Source organism: Nestor notabilis, unplaced genomic scaffold (assembly GCF_000696875.1).
Source record: "Nestor notabilis isolate BGI_N333 unplaced genomic scaffold, ASM69687v1 scaffold6013, whole genome shotgun sequence".
Taxonomy (NCBI): domain Eukaryota; kingdom Metazoa; phylum Chordata; class Aves; order Psittaciformes; family Psittacidae; genus Nestor; species Nestor notabilis.
Window position 1 is genome coordinate 14,110 of NW_009921386.1, and position 21,181 is coordinate 35,290.

Sequence of the window (21,181 nt, forward strand, 5' to 3'; positions counted from 1 at the left end):
CAGTATAAGCTCTAGTGTTGAGGCAAAACAAAAAGATATAGTTTACCATAGTATATTAGTTTATGTAGCAAAGTCATTTTCAAGCAAGTAAAATAAAGCTCTGTATTCCAAACTTCTTTTCCTTTGCATTTCTCATAAAGAAAAGGAAGGAAAAGCAAAGAGGGGAGGGAGTAGGATTATGGCAGTAGCACTGAGCCAGTGGCACGTGTGCGTGTGTGAGCGTGCATGAGCGTGCAAGCGCAAGCATGCACGCACACACACACATGCACAGAGAGCAGGGCTTTGGTTGACAAATGCAGATTGTCCAGAGAAGGTGGATGCGTAAGGAAGACTCTACAGTGATGCAATTGTATCTTTTATGTTTGCAAGGAGTGAGAAAACAGATTCAATTGGAAAAAAAGAGAAAAAGCAAAGACCTCTTTTTAGGTCCCTCATCAGTGAGAGCATACTCAGTATGCTAGAGAATTTATCTGAAACCTTTTAAATCAAGGCCTCTTTATTACAAAAATAAAAACGAACAAACAAAAAGTATGAGAGACGACAAGATGCTGAAGTGTCACTCCAATCGTCCCTGCAGAGAACAATTGCATCCCATTTATTATTCATTCTCTTCTCTCATTTCTACGATGTCTGTCATTTCCTCTGTGTGAGGCATGTCGGTCATTGCAGAGTCTTCACCTTCTGTAGCTGTTTCATTCTCATTCCGCTTCTTTTTCTAGATTGAAACAAGCATTCAGAAACCTATCAGTAAGTTGTGCATGAACACAGTCCTATAGACTTTAGGCACTTGGAGAGGCGAGGTGGGAACATAATGTGTTTTTTTTTAGAGTATGTTACTAAAAGCTAGAATATTTGTGTCATAGCTGTGGCTTGTCACTAGTAACTTGGCTAACTTAGAAGGTTTCCATAACCTTCTGGGGCTCAGCTTTCTCCTTTCTAACATAAATGAAATAATAGAGGCATTTCTTATGCTAAGCGACAGTCAAAACAGACTTCAGCACGACTGGAGGGAAAAAAGCATCTGGAATCTTTTACATCACATACTTTTTATTAAAAGAAAAAACCAAAGAAAACAAAATAAAAAACATGAGAGAAGATAAGCTGCTCTAGGGAAGAGACGGAGGTGCCAGCCTAGTTTCTCAAATGTCAAACTTCAGGAATTTTACAAGATGTGAGCACGCTGGCTTTTCTTGGTATTGCTGACCCACTGTGACCCCCACCCCGCCAAGGCCAAGGAATATTAGAGTATTTTTGGCTAGCAGGAGCAGGAGGGCATTCAAAAGTCCTATGATTCATCCAGGATGTCCTGGATTAGTAAAGCTAAGAAGCATTCAGATCCACTACAAAACAAGTTGAAGCATCTGTTCCTTATTACCCGTTTCTCAGCAGGCGGACTAGTTTTACAGAAAACACTTGTACAGCTGACAAAAATCTCCCCCCAGGTGTAATTGATTCAGCTGAGATGGGCGTATCAGAGTTTCAAAATTTCAGAGGTGTCTACACAGCACTTGATTTGCAGCTCTCAAACACTGCCCACTTATTACCACTGTAGGTGAAAACAAGTTGTATATAGCTACCAGTTGGCTTTGCCACTGTCACACTGGCTGTTGAGACAATGCTGTCATCTACATACTGATTCTGCTAAGGGAATAAATTAGGTTGACACAGTTATTACTACTACTACCTGCACTCATCACTGCAAAAAATTAAGCACCATGTCCCTGACCAGAAATACTCTATGAGCTACTACTGAGACAAATGATGAGGAGCTCAAACAGATAAATGTAACCACAGGCCAAGAACAGCTATTTCAGTGTCTACAGGTTTTACTCTTTGGTTCTCACGAAAAGCATGACAGACTAATCATGACAGAGATCAAGGTCTTCTATTTTCTTACAAAGTTCGTACAGTTTGGTCTATTGCCATGGCCTGCACTGTTAATGCATATCAAAACTGGGTTTAGTTTGTTCCAACAGAAGGCTTTTAGATATTCCATCTTCTATATATTTTTGCTAAGAACAGAAGCAGTGAGCTTCTTAACTTGGCCCTTAGTAAGAAATCTAATTAAAAAAAAAAAAAGTAAATGCATAGATTATATTTTCTGCTTCCATCCACAGAGTCCTTCTGCACTATGAAATGCTGTATACACAATGCCATTTCTGCTTGGGTTTGGACCTGGTGCCCTACGCAATGCCTTGAACGCGTAACTGGAAAGACATAACATGCAGGTACTGTGATGTATCCAGTCACCCAGTCAACATTTATCCTGTATTTGCCTTCATTTAGTGGAATATTCCTTGAAACCCATGTACCACTACTACTTTGTACATGCAGGATCATAGTGTGTGAAATAAGCAAAAGTATGCCTAGGAGAAAATCTCACCCATTTCAGTATTTGTAAGTGCTTATCCTCTACTGCTGCAGGAGTATATTTGGTTTTAAGCCACTTCTTTAGATGGCAAAAAAAAGTAAGCAACTGTACTTTTTGTACACTGACAGCTGGTTTTATACAGAAATAAAAGTATACATATAGATGGATACAAACACACGTAGAATCATAGAATCAACTAGGTTGGAAAAGACCTTTAAGATCATCAAGTCCAACCATTACCCCAGGAATGCCAAGTCCCCCACTAAATCATATATACCTATATAGATACATACACGTATGATAAGGTTGCATGAGTAGTTCCTATGTCTACATAAAGAAGCTATGTTGTACTGTAGCAGCTGATCTACAGCACAAAATAAGTGGTGGCAAGGACATGTTATCCATAATATCTGTATGTTTTGAGGAGCAAGAGGTTTACTTCAGACCAGCATGTGCCATGGCCTCATCCCATGGCCTGAATGCCCACTAGCAGCTGGAGTAAACCTTTTGGTTTTATTTCAACCCAAAGAGTTCCTAAGTTGCACACTCTTGAGACCACACCAGGAAGCAAAACAAATTTAGTAAGTGGGGATGCTGGGGTGTTACATTTCAAAAGTGAGCTCTTAATCTGAACTAAAATCCACTATATTCATCAACCACTTTCACCCCACCCTGCAGAGCCTTATTCTTACCTGTTTCCGATAGACATAGCAGGCTGCTATTGCAACCATGGTTGATTCTCCTATGAAACCAGCTAGAAGGGATCCTACTCCAAGAGTGGCTCCATGAACTCTGTGGGTGCCATAAAAAGAAAGTAGTCATGGTTATGTGAGAATGCATGATTTGTCATTGTATTTTCCCATATAGAACCAATCTGTTGTTAGAAATAGTTCCTTCAAAGACATAATACACTGGCAAAGAGAATAAATGGTATTTTAAAGTTCTTTTCTGTTTCTTAATGGCTTCACTGTTAAGTAAAAGAACCACATTCTGAATGAAATTATGGACTAAGAATTTGAAGTCTTGTAGAGTGCTGTAGAATAGATTGTTTAACTTATAAACAAGACAGTCTTCCATTAGTTTTCTTAACAGTGCACTTAATAGCATGGAAATAAATTCCCTTTAGGACACGTTTTTGCCTCTTTGACATCTGCGTATTTTTTCAAAAGGGACATTGCTATTGTGCCTGCCTAGAGCAGTCACACTTGTGAATTTGTAGGTGTTTCTTTTCTGGATATTGACACTATTTAGGCTTTATATTATAGTTAGTATTTGGGGAAAATGTTTTGAGCTATGCAAATTCACTTATCAAGTGACAGGGAATAGGAATGAAGAGGAAAGCAAACCCATCAGCTCTGTGGAAAATAATGATTTACCCCAAGTAAGGCAGCACAATGAGACTAGCGATGAGGACGATAATCCGCAGCACTGAGCTGGGTGCCAGCACAAATGTCTTCTTCAGAGTCATCAGCCAGCCCGTCAAATGTGCTCTGACAGTCACTGTTTGTAAACAGGGGAAGGAGAAGGAATGGGGAGAAAGGAAGGCAAGAGTAGTAAAAAAAGTCAGTCATATCATCATGAAGCTATTCAGAAATAACCCGCATGAAACTTGTGTCTGGTAACTTTGCATGTTGGGAAACCCCACTAGAAATTAAGATCTTGTATCCAAATTGCTTTTCTATACTGATTTTTTGAAAAGGAAAATAAAATAATAATAAAAAAAGGCCAGTTGCAGACAGCAATCCTTCCTAAGAGCTGCTCTCTTCAACCAATGTATTAGATGGTCTATTCTGCTTTCTTCATCAAAAAACCCTACTCCCTTTCCTAAAGAGAAATCATACAAAGGAAAATTTTACATCTAGTTCCTATGTGGTACAGGGTATAACAGGCACAAAAAAAAAGTTATCTACATGTACCTATTCTTATGTTTGTAGTTTAGCTTTATTACAACAGTGTCTTGTCATATAAGCAGAAAACACTACATGATGTAGCATTTAATTATGGAAGGTAGAATTTTTTTGAGGGGAAACATTTTGATTATCACTGTCAAGCTTGTCTCTTCTTGACTAGGGGCATTAACTTTTATTTTATGTTGTTTATGCTCTGATGATACCTGAAAAAGTCACTGAGTCTGGCAGCTGAAGGCGAGACTAATGGAAGTGATGCTACTGTGGAGGTGGTCCTAGATGCTATTCCAAATAGTTAATGTCAGTCTTGGCACACATGTATTAGTACTGACATTCATGGGTGTGTTCTTGGTCAGCTAAAATAGACAGAATTCAGGCTTCGCTTTGACAGTCAGAAATCTGCCTAATGACAGACTGCTCTTACTGCAAAATTTATTTGGACTATGGATGTAAATGGTCTTGGTCTACACCAGCTTCAATAAAAATGGTGTTACTTATGCTAGGAATGCATTTAGCATCTTTGTATGTAGAGCCACGCCAGAATCTATGACCATGCCTTACAGCTGGTTTGATTTTGAGGTTACAGAGTTCTTATTTTCTTGGTTTTTACCTGGAACTGGAAAGAAGGAGAAGATGCGCAAGGGAACAACACACAGCTCTGCAAAAGCAAAGTCGACTCCAATTATGTCAACTAGAATCTTCTCTGACACATTTGGCGTCCAAAACATCACAAAACAGAGCTAGGAAGAAGAAAATTATATTTCAGAAGGGAAGCACGACAAAACATAGGACTTCCTGGTTTAAAACATTTGCTTACTGATGGGTAGATAACTACTGATGATAAATACAAATATATTTATAATTAGCTTGCATTCAAATACACAGAGTATACAAGTGTACATAAAATGGCATGTTAATTTCAGACCCAAATCCTACTCTTCATGTTCCTCGCATACCAAGACTGAGGCATATAAAAAGAATTTTTATGGCACCTGCAAATGGTTGTACTTGAATAGTCTAATTGTTACAAAACCAGTAAGAAACTAGATTTTTATAGTATTTTATAGTATTTGCCCTGGTTAAGACATCCATATTCCAAAAGAGATTATAAAATGTTTTAGTAACTAAAGATTTGAAGTACTCCCAGACCAAGAGATCTGATCTAAATCTAAGACTAGAGGTTTAAATGCACTGCTGATCCTAGTACTGTTGGTATGTAACATTAGCAAGGCAAAGGTGTTCAGCATAGTCCTGCAGACACAGTGTGCTCAGGCCACAAATCCACTAAGTCTCGTATTTTTACTAAAGAGTGTGCTGTTTAGTCCATATATGAAAGGAAAACATCCATAACAATCCTGCAACACATGGTACAGCGGTAGAATACGTTGTTTAATATTTTAGTCAGTTCTGAGACAGGGCTCCAGTGGGAGCTGAGGGGGCTGTTGGTGGCTGGCAGGTCCAGCTTCAGTTGAAGGCACTCACTGAAGAACAGTGCTGACAGCCCCTGCAAGGTTTTTACCTGTCAGAAGGGATACCTGACATCCTTCCAAGTACAACTACTTTGTTATTTAAACAAAGTAAAAACTTGGTTTTGTGGTTAAAAAAGTTATTTTTTCCTGTTATTCTCCCAGTAAAGCAGATGTTATGGAAGCGAGCTGACTGAACAGGGAGAAACTTGGGGCCTTAAATGCCCTGGCACTCCTCTTGCCAGGTTACAAACTGGTGTAACAGGTGAAGTATGTGCACTGGCTGTACAATAGTAACACTCTGCAACTACTCTCTTATAATTTAGCCTACAAGCTAGTATCATAGTATGTAGCTTTTCTCTTTTTATCCAGTTGTCACATCCCTGCATGTTCAGACAGCTTTTAAAGCTAGTCTGTGAAGTCCTACCATCTCCAAGACAGCTGGGATTGCAGTCTCATTCTTTGGTTGTGTGCCTGCCACAGACTGTCTCTTCTGTTTAGGCTACAAGCATCCAGATGCACGAGTTTCCCAAGGCTTGAGACTGAGTGGCCCATGGAAGGTCTCAAGTTCTGACCGCCTGTACAGTCAGAACAAGACATGTCACCTTCCTGCAAAAAGATTCATCTTCAGTTTTGTTCTCCACTTCCAAGGGTAGAAGACACTATTTATTTTTCACAACTGAATGTTTTACTTGACTAATTTGATGCTGTCTTGCATCTCCATCACCTATACACAGAATAGTAAGTGGAGGGAGGTAAGAGCAGAAGACAAATGAACTGAGCATGAATTCTTTTCTACTTTAGCCAGCACTTCTCTCTCCATGCCAAATTACTTGTACAGGGTACAATGGAAGCAGAGGGGGCAATCTAGACCAGAGGTTGTGTGGTTGAGAATCTGGTTATTAAAAAGTAACTGTACAGCAACAGAGCAGATTCCTTCATTGTTGCAGACACCATTAGGCAGACTGCAGTGATTTGTACTCTCACTGCAAATGACCTGTAAAGCACACATACAAGGTATATTTTGTCAAATCTTTCTTCAAAGTCCAATAAAGAAAATAAGACACAAAGATGTCCACTCTTCAATTATAATTTGCTGCTTTCATAAAAGCAGAGACCTTTACGCTGCTTGTACTGCACAGTGCCATCAGCATTCTACTAAGTGGTATAGTTACTGCTGCTGCAAGAGTCCATGCATCTACGCTAACAGTGGAGTCTGCCCACTGCTAGCAAAGGCAAACAGAGCAGTCTTTTCCTTCTGACAGAGTATTCTAACATGGTTAGACAGGTACGCAAATAAATGACCAAAAGCATTGTTCTCAATCTTGTTCTCTTTGAAGTTAAATTTTGTTTGTGGTCTTAGTAAGAACAGAGTCAATCTCCCTCCAGCTGCTACAGGAGGAAGGTCAGTTTGCAAATCAGGGGTAATGACTTATACCCAGGTGGTATGCAGTCACTCCTCCTCAGCTGCTGCAATTGCAGTCTTCCCTACTCCCCTGATCAGCAGAGTCAGTGCTGATAAATGGCTTCAAAGGGCACTTCTTATATAGCAGCTGGTGGGGAGAGACATCAGTGACTGCTAAGCTGAAGAATCAGCAGTTTGAGAAGGTGAGGTATGGCAGCAGAAGGACCTTCTATTTCTATCTCAGTATGTTTCCAACTTTTTTTGGTTGCGATGTTGATAGTTTCATTTTGCTAAGAGATTCCTCTCTGCCATCTTATGAGCAGATGATATTCTCATTGCCCACAGGGAACAAAGCCTCAGGAAAAGAGGTGAATGCTTTGCATCACGCAAGCCCTATGCAATTTAACTTCTAGAGCACTTACTACTTGGGAAATTTCTGTATTATTTCAAAGACAAATTCAAAATGTAGTGTGTGTGTGAAAAATAGGTTCTACTTCAGGAAAACAGTAACCCTAAAGATGCAGAGGAGAGGAAGATATTTTGGCTGCTGATTTTATTACAGATAAAGTATACTGAAAATAGGATGAAGTCTTAGTTTTTTTGTGATGCTGAGTGGTCTCTATAGTGTTTATGAAGGCTGTCGTGGTTCAAGCCCAGCCAGCAACTTGGAATCACGCAGCCGCTCGCTCACTCCCCCCGTCTTCCTTCCTCCCCCCGCTCCCGGAGGGATAGGGAGGAGAATTGGAGGCAAGTAACTCCCATGGGTTGAGATAACAGCTCTCCAGTAACTAAGGTATAATACAAACCACTACTGCTACCAATAATAATGATAAGAGGAATAACAAGGGGAGAGGACACAACCGCTCACCACCCGCCGACCGATACCCAGCCCGACCCAAGCAGCGATCTGGGCCTTCTGGGTAACTCCCCCCAGTTTCTATACTGGGCATGACATGCTATGGTATGGAATAACCCTTTGGCCAGTTTGGGTCAGGTGTCCTGTCTCTGCTTCCTCCTGGCTTCCCCTCCTCTCTGGCAAAGCATGGGACTGAGAAAGTGCTTGGTCAGAGTAAACATTACTTAACATCAACTAAAACTGTTGGTGTGTTATCAGCGTTGTTCCCAGACTGAAATTCAAAACCACAGCACTGCACCAGCTACTAAGAAGGAATAAAAATGACTGCTATAGCTGAACCCAGGACAAAGGTGAAGACTGATAAGAAAGGAGACCAGGGCAGATGATAACAGATGAAATGATGCAAGTAGTATGGTGAAATAGGAAGTGTGGCATGCAGAATTAGAGATGCAATCTACTGGGTCTTACTTGGAGTAAATGGTGCTAATTTCAAGATTTTTAGGAAATGTTTACCTACAGTATGTCTCCTATGTCTTAGTTAAATGCTGCTTCCCCCTCCCCCTTACATCCTTCTGCATGTCTGCAAGCTTAAAAATACAATAAATAAGCTTGGGTAGGGTTACAGTCTTATCCTCAGTTAATCTAATCAAGAGGTGAAGATGAAACAGTAAAAGCTTCTACACAGGCTAGTAATGCATAACGGCACTGCAGCTTCAGGCTGCAATGGCTTTGCACAGTAATGAAGATTGTACTTGGCAGCTCTGATGAGGTGTTTTAATACTTTGGGAGTAAGGATTTTGCTTGTGAAATTGTAGCAAGAGTTGATTTGATTTTCTGCTGTCTTAGGGTAGGAGTGCAGCATGATACTGAAGGATAGTTTTGCTAATGCCTTTTATCATTTAACTGGAATTGCAACTGAACAATGTTGAGTGCTTTAAAAATACAGGAAAAAATTAAGATCTAAACAGGAGAGTGGAATGCTACAGAGAATATGCAGGCCTGAGTAAAGACAGTGATGTTATGGTGGTGTTACCTCTGTGTAAACAGCAGTAGACTAAAGCATTTCTGGAAGTGTTTTAATTATTTGAACTGATCTGAAGGGCTGTGCTATTTGGTAATATGCCTTTAACTGATCTGCGTAGTACAATCTGAAAGACTTCAGAATCATAGAATGGTTTGGGTTGGAAGGGACCTTGAAAACCAAGGTCTTCAACTTTGGTCCAGTTCCAACCCATCTGCCATGGGTAGGGACACCTTCCACTAGAGCAGGTTGCTACAAGCCCCATCCAGCCTGGCCTTGAACACTGACAGGGATGGGGCAGCCACAGCTTCTCTGGGCAACCTGTGCCAGTGCCTCATCACTCTCACATTAGACAACTTCTTCCTAATGTCTAATCTAAATGTCCCCTCTGTCAGCTTAAAGCTATTCCCCCTTGTCCTGTCACTACTTGACTAAACATGTCAGTAATTTATGGTACCATAAGATAATCAGTACAGCTATACCAGATCAAGTCAAAGCCCCAGCTAGGTTAGTACCACCTCCCCGCTAAAGGTTGCTGGGTCTTGCCTCAGGGAAGGGTACAAGGAGCAGGGCAAGTGCAGAGTAAGAGATGCTCTTCCCTGGCTGCATTTTCTGAGCTGCTGGCAATTACAACTTTAGGAGTTCAGTAACTGTGGTGCACCTTCATCCCACGCAGCATTGTGTTGTGCATACAGCATGTATTATAAGGCTTTTTTAATGCAGTTCTGCATTAAAAAAAGTCAAAAGCCCATCTCACTTGTGGTGTAGATGCTCTCCCTAAGTAGGTGTGCTTACTTTCATGTGGAACCTTGCCATTCCCAGCTAGCAAAGTCAGCATCGAGGCTTACTAAAAAGGTTACAGACGAAGAACTTCTGCTATTGACAAGCCTGAAAGAATGCACCAAATCTTTGTTTCAATAGGGAAAGTATCAAACTCCTAGTGCTCAGTCCAACTTCTCTTTACTAGCTCTTCTAAAGAACACTTCATCCATTTGACTTTTGCAAATGATTGATTAAAGACTGTTCATGAGACTTCTGTTCCAGCTGCTGCATGTGCATCTGCTGCTATGCTAGTAGTTCTTGAACACTAACAGTCTTTTCATAGGCTCCTAGAAGCTATTTCCATTTATTCTCGTTGCTGACAGGGATTACTAAACCTCAGAGACCCACTACATAATGCATTATAATACATTATGCTAACAAAGGCTATTGTCATGTGTATAGTAATCTGCAGGGTGCTAGACTGATTTGCTTTACAGCATTTGTGGAAAGCTGCCTGTCTTTTGGGACATTAATTGATAAATATAAGGCACAAAAGAGTATTCCAGTGAGCTGTGAATAACAGTACAGCATTTCTAAACTTCAGTGCAGTCTCCAGTTAGAAGCAGCAATGCCTAATGACAAAGACATGATATAGCTCTATGTTCCTCAGAAAGAAGCTATGGAATCCAAAATAAATTAGACATATACCAGCCTGGAATGAGACTGAAATAACAATTTTCTACCATGGGGAAGAATACTGTTAAGCTGTTAAAGGTTCTTCTGTGATGAAATACAGTTTATAGTTTTCTCCTGCAAAACAACTCCCAGCAGATGTTTTCTACCATTTGTTGCACTTGCCATGTCTGCAGAAGTACAGCTGTACAAGAGACATGTTCTACTCGCAAAATATCCCTCTGTGTATATACTGAGGATTTCATCTTAACTAACATATGCCTTATTCATGACCTCTCTATTCCTGCTTATGCTACATGATGCCTAGTAGGGGCAGAGAAAATCTACTTTACATCTTATTGTGCACCTCAGCTTTGAATTACACCATAGATCTCTGTGATAGTATCAGTTAAGCATATTACTTCTGTTAATATGGAATACCAGTCATATGATTTTGCCCTTTGAAGTGTGCAATAAACAAATTCCAGTTTTGAGGAGTTCTTGATATACAGCTTTTAAGACCAAAGAAAAAAATAAATCTGCCCAAATGGAGGCATTGAAGATTCCTGAAGTCTGGTGCTCTGCTGGGATATATCACAATGATATACTCATGTGTCCCGTAACTCTGAAGTGGGCAGAAAGTGGGTCCTTTTCTTGTGTTGGAAATACAAGATTTTCAATACCAGACTGGCTGAAGCCTGCCCTGACCTCACAGCCAGCCCTGCTCCAAGACAGAGGCTGGACCTCATGAACTCCCAAGGCCCTTCCAGCCTCAACAATCTTGCGATATTATGAAGCAAAAGGCCTTGGCCCTGTGTGCAGTAAAAATGTCAGATGGCAGTTGTATTTGAAAGTGGTTTATCATAATGCTGATGACTTGAATCACCAGGATGTTCTCTTATAGCAATTATCCCTCAGGCACACACAAGTCAGTATAGGTTCGTGAACTCTGCGTACTGCAAAGCTGGTGTAAAGCTAGAAACAGCTGTCATAAAATCTGTCAAGCAGCAGGGGGAGCAAAAGAAACCAGAGCCTGCCTCTGGGAAAACTCCCTAATACACATCTTCTCCCAAAATAACCGGCTTCTACAGATCCAAGTCTCCTGTCACCTCCCCCAGCTTTCCTTATAGTTCAGTGGTGGAACTCAACATTCTTCAGAAATAACGCTAGGTCCAACACTTGCACAATAATACCCCGACTCTCTGCTAGCATTAACATGATGCCACATCTGCTTTCCTCCCAGCTGACAATACCTAGGTGGTATTTTTCAGGCTGGGTTGGGCCACTAAATTAAGGTAGTCATTATATCTCCTCATTGAATTATGCTGCTTTATTTTTTTTACAGAAAGCAAGATATTTTACTGGGTGCAGCCTCACATTTCAAAAGCTCAAATAAACCAAAGCTGGCAGATTCCTAGGCTCTCTTTGAAAACTGTAGACTTCACAACTTTGTCATTTTCTTCTGCCCTGAGTTTTCTGCATCCCTTGCTGCTTCCTACTGTGATTAGGGTTTGAGCAGAAACATGTTTTGACCCTTCCTTTTCTGCTTGCTCCATCCACTCACGCAGAATAGACTCTTTGTGTGAAGTCTGAACAATCACGAAGGAGACATTAGTCTCCACCTCACTGGAGCAAACAGAAATGCTTTGTTCTGGGACAAAGGCTCAGTGCAGTACCATGGATAGGACAAGGCCCTTGTGAGGATTTTATAAAGTCAGCTTCTGGTGACTTAGCATCTTCCTGAGCAGCAATGCTTCCACTAGGATCTGAAATAACTTTTACTGAAGCAAGAGCTAAACTTGATAGAGAAAAAGTAAAAAGCTTCTTGAGTGACTGTCTGCCAGTATGTCATTTTCCAATTGTTATTTGTGTGCCGGCAGCCTGAAGATAGAAAAAACCCAACAATCTGGGAGTTCAGAGACAGGCAAAATCAAAGCAATGAAAACAAACGCATGCACTGGATGAGTGGTATTCCTCTAAAAGCTGTCCCTGGCATCTATACAGGGTATGACAGTGAAATCAAAAGAAATTGGGTTTAGTTCCAAAAGTTTATGCTTTTTTAAAAGATGTGAATACCCTAGATAGGACTTGTGCAATCTCCTAAATACAGTGAAGCTGTAAAGAAGCCATTGATGAAGTGAGAGTGGGGAGGGTGGGGGAAATTTGTACTTCTTTATTTCCTTTCTTTGTATATTCATGAGAGATAATGACACTGAACTCAGTCATCCAGGGAATTTTGGCTACTGGCACTGCTGGCAGCTGGGGTTGTATCCTTTGAAAGAGACCAGCTTCTTGTCATGACATTCTTCCTGTGGACTTTACTGCCTTTCAGTTCTATTGTCCCATGGCTCTAATTAAGCCCAGTTGTAACCTTTGACAATAAGGCAATGCAGAAACGTAAAATAAATACAGCCAATAGAAGATGATAGTAAAAAATGAATGAACCTTGAACACAGATCCAGTGGCCTTTGCAATGGCCTAAACTTTTGGCTGCTTTTTGATCTGCAACAGGTCACAGGTATATACGGTGGCAGTAAAACATGGTTCCTACACGTTTCCCTTCATTTGTCTTTTAACTTATGAGGAGAAACTACATGAAGGGCTAAATAATGCTATACAGTACTTCAGTTCTGAAGAAAATGCAGTTTGTACTGTTTCTTAAAGCCAATTGCTAGCCATGCCTAAGCTCTTTGGTATAAAAAGGTATTCCTGAAAGCAAGCAACAAACACCTGGAATGGAGATACACGCTGCAGTAGCTACTCTGAGTCTGAAGATCTTCAGCACTACACAGGGGCAATTTGTTATTCTCACAAGAAGAAAAGGAGATATTCGGGGAAAAATCTCCTGCTGAGGAGAGCTGTAAGCATGACCTTGGACAGGGAAGGATGAACTGGACAAGGTACTATAAAGTTCAACTGCATTAAATTTGGTGGAAGGGGAATGAGTATAGGCAGTAGTAATCTACAACTTGATACTGTGTGATGCATTGAAAAATTTCAATTATTATTCAAACTCTAAAGTCATAGTACATAGTCAGACTTCCTAAAAAAACCCAAAAAGCCCACACAAAAATCATATCATATAACCTTGGTCAGCTTTAGAAAATAACAAAGGCTTGCCCTGGTTAATGTAACACAAACCAGAAAGTTGGCTCTTAAGTAATCTTCCATTTCTAAATTCTAGTGCAGTGGCTGGTAACTGATGTGCCAGAACCGCAACACTGCAAACCTCTAGTTTATGTTCCTGGCCATGTTTGTTAAAACACAAGCATCTCAAAAACTGAAAAGCATTAATGCTATCAGAAGTCACATTACCTTTCTGATCCAGAATTGAAATTCTTGATTTCCACAGAGTAACTTAGCCTATGCAATGTTATAGTTTGAGCACACAAACACTGATAAACTCACATATTTCATTGTTTACATGAGAGAAATTATGATGAACCCTGGTTTCCTTGGTGTGGGTAAGCTGTTTCTTCTAGTAAGGTAGAAATGCCGTAATAGCCAAATCCTCAAGATTGAAGAGATTAATGAGGCTTATAACTGGGTGTCATATTGCATTCTCCTTTTGCAGGAGTATCTGAAAGGCCAAGGCAGTTGAAGTACAGCTTGTCCTTTTCAGACCCTGATGCTATGCCCTTGACCATGAGTCACAAATTCATGGAAAAAATGAGGCTTTGTTAACTTCAGTCCATTTGTAACTACTTGTTCAGCTGCTGGACTCTCCTGCACTGTCACTGCACAGAGACTATGTCTTTGGCTCTCTCTTCAGTATTAAATACTCTTATATTTCACCCCACTGCCTCCAGTTCCCAACTTGGCCTTGATGGGCCACCTTCTGAGTGCTGTCAGCCATCTATATAAAAGTTGAGATGGGCAAGTGGGAAGGTTTCAGTATTGCACGCAGTTAGGTGTAAAGCACAGAGGTGTAAATGCCTAAATTAAGGACCTCAAAAATCACCGCTTTATTCTCAAAATGCTTTCTTCAGCTTGTGAACTAAAAACCAGCATTAGCAGCCTGGAATGGATATAGCTATCAAAGCTATGTAAGTAGTAATAACTGGGTAATTTTCTCTGGTAGCAACCGTCTCTCAATGCAGAAGAAAACTGTGGCATCAGTCACAAGGAAATAGAAACAGTATTTTTTCTTGCTCCCCTTTCCAGCATCTGAATCACCTGAAATCATGGGGATGAGGTGGCAGATACTTGGCTAAAGGCCTTATAAGTGAGCGTGAAGATGGAATATCAGATTAAAAGCCCTGATAGTCTCTTGTACTGGTCAGAACTTGCAAATCACTTTAGGCTGATCTTTACCAAACTTAAATGTGTACACAGAAACATTCTCATTCTGTTTGCTCAAATTTATGAAGGTGAGGGCATAAATACCTGTATTTTCTTGGTACCTGACAGTCTGATACTGATTCACAGTTGTAGTGGTAAGTGACCCTATTTTCTTTAGGAAATGGGAAAAAAATTAACTGCGTTTTTGTGAAAGTATGTTCACGTATACTGCTTGTAGCAAATTCTATTTTGAAACACTTCTTTGTACACCCTCTGGCTACAGCGAAGCTGCCTAAGGCAACTAAAAATTAAAGTGCATGTCCCATCAGGCCCTGAATGCAATTTACTGTCTCTCAGGCTTGAAGTAAGACCCTTCAGGTGTTTCGTCTCCAAAGATGGAAGCAAAGACAAGTGCATGATGCTTTCACAGGTATCATAACTCATTAAGTGCATTCACGGCAGCTGAATGTCAGCCTGTGTGGGACTCCAGTCACTAACCAGCTGACATCCAGTGAGAGCTGCATACTGCAGGGAACTGCTGTGCAGTTATTTAATGCTATGGACACTACTCTTCTGCCTTCGGAAAGTTTCATCAGTGAAACAGGAACATGTTCTGTGGCATTTCTCAATATGCAAGTCTAATTGATGTTACCCTGATGCAAGCGCAGGATACTTAGGTCTAAGACAGCAGTCAGTCTCACTGCAGAGGTGCAAAGAATTTTTTAACTTCTTTACCAACAGTTGCTTTATATCTCATTGTTTAGCAGGATAGCGAAGCTGAAAATGTCAAATATGTCAGTGGCTTATGTATGCAAAAGCTTCACTCGGGCTACTTCATCATCTGGAAAATGAACTTACTGGTAAATGCAGAAAGTGATACGAAATGGCACATTTATTAGACTAGAGATTGAAAATTTGAGAGCAAATGGGCCTATTGAAAACTGGATAGTCTTTGCTTCCCCTCATGGGAAAAATCAACTGCCAGACTGATGGCTGGAAAATAAGATTTGCTGAGCTCAACCGGAAATGAAACAACTATTGAGAATAAAATGTTTGCATAGCACCAGGGAGTAAGTCAATACAGCAATGCTATTGCAATAATACACTGGTATGAATGTTCTGTCTTCACTCATGCAGGCTCCAATTTTATCTGACAATGCCTACATTTCACTGGCTGGTGAAGCCTTGCTGATCAAGACAACAGAAGTCACCTGATGGTATCCACTTGGCAGTTCCTAGTTTGGCATAACCAAATCCAAAGAAGACTACAAAACCTTGGGCATCTGGAGCTGCATTTTAAATAGACAAGGCTTCTCAGCCTGAATAACACACAGTTGCTTCTCTTCCACAACAACTGTCTCTAGCTCTCACAGAATTAAGGAATAAGTAGAAAGCAGCAACTACTGAGTCCTGAATTCTGTACTTTAATTCCTTCATATAGGGAATTTTCCCTGTTACACTGGCTTCCTTGTTCTCGATCAGAGTTTTCTTCTTATCTCTTATGTGCTTGATGATTGATTACAGAAGATGACCAAGCAGATGCCTAGAGATCAGGTAAGTGATGGGATGGCTTGCAGCAAATTGCCACCAGAAGGAACAAAGACTTTTCTCCTCCCATTACAGGGACCCAGCAAAAGAAACTCTGCAACTGCTGTTTTAAGACTGTGATAGGGTCCCTCTACTGAATCTTGCAAGTTCAGTAGAAGAGTCTGTGGCCCCCAGCAGTCTGTCCCACTTTTTTTGCCCATGGCTGGAGGGAAATAAGATGCACAAGCAAATGTTAAATGCTACAGCTTAAAACTTCTGACCGTTATTATACAAATACCCCAGTTATATATAATTACACTGCGCATATCATTATATACTTATCAGACATATCCACAGTTACACAGACTACACATTAATATATAAGATGAATATAACCGCCAACTGATGGTAGCTTATGCTGCTGTGCTACAAGAGCTGACACAATGCCTGCATGATGTTCTTCCTAAGGGGCTGATAACTTCCAGCAAATGAAAGAAACAAGACAGTTGCCAATAGTTACTCCTTAAACTACAGATGCTCATCAGCAGGAGCCCTTAGAAATCAGTACGTGTTTTTTTCCCCTGGCAAGTGAGTAAGTTGAGATACAAATCTAAGTATTACATTCTATTTACAAAAATATGTAATATTTTCTTACAGAATATAAAAAATGGCCTAATATATTATATAGAAAGTAATGTTGTAAGTATTAGAAACATTTTAAAGCTGTCATTAGATTCCCCAATTATTGACAAATCTGACTGCAAAGCAGGTGACATTCTGACATGTACTGACACACACATACTCAACAATCTGGCCCAAACACATAAACCAGTAAAATGATCAGCTGTTTGCTCCTGAGTACACTAAATTTAAACTTTCACTGAGATTTAAGTCTCATGTTAATTTGAATTTGGCATTTGAATTTGGTTATCACAGCAGAACTGATGCATATGGATTTGTTCAGACTAAGTGCCTAAGCCTTCTTTTGTTGAAACTAAAGTTGAAACTTTAGTTGAAACTTCATGGCAATTGTTTTGTTTCTTTAAAAAAACACAAAACAACAAACATACTGATTTGTCTGTGGTTTGTAACATGTAACTCTGAAATCTGTAACCTTTGCATAGACCACACACACATACTGGCGTAAATGTGAAAAGCTTCCTCTCCACTCTTTCAGGCTCCTTTTGGAAGAGAATGGAATGAAAAATTATAGGGCAGACTCAAACATCTGGATTTAGTTTCTTAAGTGGAGTCTGCTAATTAAGTATAAGATAACTTTCTACACAATTAGCTTCTCCCCTTAACCAGTTTGTTAATTCATGAAAGCTCCTACTTTCCCTGTTTGTCTGTAATTACGTGTTCATTTAAAAAGGCCGAAAAGCAACACTGAAATTCCTTTAATAATAGCACTGGTGCTATACTTAATTCTGGAAAGAGCTTTGAGCTGTTTCTAATAGAACATGTTAAAACTGAGGAGTACTGTGCAGCTCTCCTGCTGTACATTAACTTGGTGACAGATGGATGAACATGGAATGGTGTGCACAGCATGTTACCCTTGGCACCTTGAGCCTGTCTTACTCGTAAGGGAAAGCCTGTTGTAATGCATGAGCACTCAAGAATATAAAGATATAAAAGACCACATGTCTTGATGACACTTCAGTTAACAGGAACGGTGCAGCTAACAAGAGCTGGTGTTTGGAAATGTATCCCTAAAGCACCTTGGTCTGTCCCAGCTGAGGCCACTTAAAGAGGAAGCTGAACCAAATAGCGTAACTACTGCTGTAAGAGCCGATTGCTCCTTCCCTGATATAAATCAACAAGTAAGTACAGACTATTCTGGGTAATTTTTAATGACAGTGAGCTGGGGAGCTTTCACAGTGATGTTTGAGAAATTGCTTCCTCTGATCAGCACCTTGTATGCTCCTCATGCAGTGATTTTGCTTCAGCCACACAGAGCTGGCCATGCTTTTACCCCAATAACAGCAACTTAAATGAGGACGCTTGCAGCTCTTGTTAAGTAAGACACCATTTACCTTCCAAGCTGACTCTAAGATGTGAACGGATGCCACCATTGTCAGTCTCCTCAGAAAGTAAGATGTCCCACATCCCCTACTGCTGCTTTCAACTCAGGGCACGCAACTTCAATGACTTGTGCAGGTTTGCACACAGATGTGTGCATGAAGGCGTGGCTGTGACCCTCACGTGGAGTGGGCAGCAGCAGCTGTAAGTAAAGGCTCCCTCCCAAGGGAGGTCTCTGCCCATCACTTTCATAGAGCAGGCACTAGCATGAAATCAGCCTGGAAAGCCTTGCAGCTCAGAGGCAGATGACCGAATGCTAATCACACGGCTGCCCGCAGCTAACATTAACCAGGGAAAAGGATCTTAACTGACTGCAACTTTTGTGTCATCACAGAAGACTTAAGGAAGAGCTCAAATGGGAAATGGAGACAATGAGAAAAAGAGAGAAAAGGAAAGAAAGCAAGAGAAAGGGAATTTGGCGGTTGCTGTGCTCTACAGGCTGCCTTGGAAACCCCCTGAATTCTGCACTGTGGTGTCTGAGCTCAGAGACACTACCCACTATTCTAAGAAAAACCCTTCCTGAAGAACACCCTATTTGCTGTTACTCCTGCTGAGCAAGGCAAGGTTCCCTTATGTAGCTCACTCCTCACACAGCCTGCCCCTCTACACACAGCTCACAAATAAGAGAATGCTCACCCCTGATAGAGCAAACCTTTGCTGCAATGGATAAATGCAGTAATTTAGCACTTGGACAAATTATTTTGGGATTTCTGCACTGTATGGAGGCTGACACATCCCACAACCAAAAGGATGTGTGCTACAAATGCACCAGTTTTCTTTCTTGGGAGTCTGTCTTCACTTAGTGCAGTGATCTCAGGGCTGAATTGTAGGGTCATCTAAACAGGTCTAGCATTGAACCAAAATGCTTAGTGCTTCAACAGCCTTAGCTGGCAAAGGCAGCAAGACTGGAGTTTGGAGCAGTATATCTACTTATATATAGGAAGCATTCTTTCCTCAAGTGCCTAGTGGCAATGAAATAACAATGGCAAGCAGCATTATGCACACTTCTTAAGCTGACAGTAAACTACCACGCATGCCTTATTTTCTAAAATCAGAACCAGTCCCTCAATTGTATGGGCAAAATTCTTCAGCTGAGTCCCTTCTCTCTGCTATACAAATTTTACATTCAGTTACATAGCCACAAAACAGGGCTGCTGGAAGGAGTCATCACTTACAATCAAAACCACATCAATATGACTAATCACATCAGCTCTTGTATGTATTGGGAATCTAATGGCTTCTATTTACAGTCTTTAAATAAAACAGCTTGTCTACACATTTTTCACTAAGCTATACAACTTATTCCGATTTTTTGAAGAAGGAGCTTTAACACCCACCTGATGCTTCAAAGCCATGAGACAGTATTTATGATCACACTTGGCAGAACATGTTTGCATGCAACCCAGTCAGTCTGGGAAGGCTCAAGTGCAGTCTTTCAGATCCCATGAAGATTAAAAAAACCCTCCAAAGTTATGTTTCTTAACAGAACTATGTCTTTTTTCTGCTCTGACCCAATACTGCCACTGTCAACAAGGGTGAAAAAGTGCTTCTGCTGTAGTAGTAGGTTTATCATACTTGTGCAGGCATGACTGATCTGCAGAAGGAGGTAGGACATTCTTCTTCCAACTCTATGAAACAGCATGTCTTCAACGACAGGGAGGTTTCCCAGGGGTTTACATTGGGAGGGTACTTTCCTGCATGGTTGCTGCTCATACTAAAAGTTTCACTATTATTCCAGCAGTTAATGGACTTCCTTTATCTTCCCATCTTCCAGAATCCTTCTATAGATCATCTACTGGAGAATGGATTCACATGACTAAGTATGTAACTTGTTTTGATCTCTTGGTCAGTCCAGGAACCTGTTTCCCACTTTCCTGCTGATCCCAAAGAGCAAGATGTTACCACGTGTGATGCCACTAATCCAACTGCCATTCACTGCAGTAGAGCCCCTCCTGAAAACCTCAGCTATCACAGACAGCCATGGGAGCTCAGCTACAGTGGCTATCTGACCTGGCTGTGACAGAAGCAAATTTGAAGTCCAGTTCCTTAGAACTGGTGGCACACGGTAACTTGAGTCATACCGATGTCTACTGAGCTTGCACTGAAGCATTTTCAGGCTCAGCCCTCAAACCAACCTGAATCTTTAAAGCTCATGTGTCTATTTTTCTGCTCTGTCTGCTGACAAGCAATCCTAAGAATCTGTCACTAGTAGGCAAAAATAGAAACAGGACAGGAAAAGCTATGGACCTCAAAAGTGTTTCTGGAATTTCAGTGCGGACAAATCTCTCATGATGAGCTTATGAAAGAACTATCCTTGAAAGTACTATGGAGAACTTCTGGGAAAAAAATCCTGCAAAGCCACAAAGCCTATTGCAGTAATTAAAAAGCTGACAGATGTCCAGAACAGTCAAGAAAATAGTCAGTTCAGAGAAGGCTTTGAGATTGGAATACTATTCTCAGCACAATTTATAAAGTGGAAAGCTTTCCCCTTCATGGGTGTCTAACAACACTGACAGATTTCAAGAGAGGTTCCAGCTGTAGAGAACATAACCTTGACCTGGCACAGCATACAAGAGAAAACCTCAGGGTGTGTGATGGTAGATTACATGAGAGCTGAGGAAAGTCTCCAGACAATGGCCAATTCAGTGGAGGCATACATCTCCCTCCGTTACATGCTGTAGGAAATACAAATTAGAGCCAGAGCTGCTGGTCACTAAGCCACATGAAAAGAGTTCAAGCTTAAGTCTAGGAAATTAATAGACAGAAAAGATGCCACAATGGCTCATGCAATTCTGCCTTTGATGGTAGCCAGTTGTAGCTGTTTAAGGAAAAAG

General features: G+C 40.8%; 1 protein-coding gene across 1 annotated transcript in view; it reads right to left on the bottom strand.

Annotated features, from left to right (window-relative positions):
• Positions 1 to 483: 483 nt before the first annotated feature.
• The window catches only part of ANKH (ANKH inorganic pyrophosphate transport regulator), a gene marked incomplete at its 5' end in the record, with an annotated part of 39,840 nt that continues 19,142 nt past the window's right edge, over positions 484 to 21,181 (bottom strand). Inside the window, 4 exons of the mRNA XM_010011124.1 lie at positions 484 to 715; positions 3,064 to 3,163; positions 3,748 to 3,871; positions 4,889 to 5,018. Coding sequence (XP_010009426.1) covers positions 599 to 715; positions 3,064 to 3,163; positions 3,748 to 3,871; positions 4,889 to 5,018 — 471 coding nt within the window. The remainder of the gene's footprint in view (positions 716 to 3,063; positions 3,164 to 3,747; positions 3,872 to 4,888; positions 5,019 to 21,181) is intronic.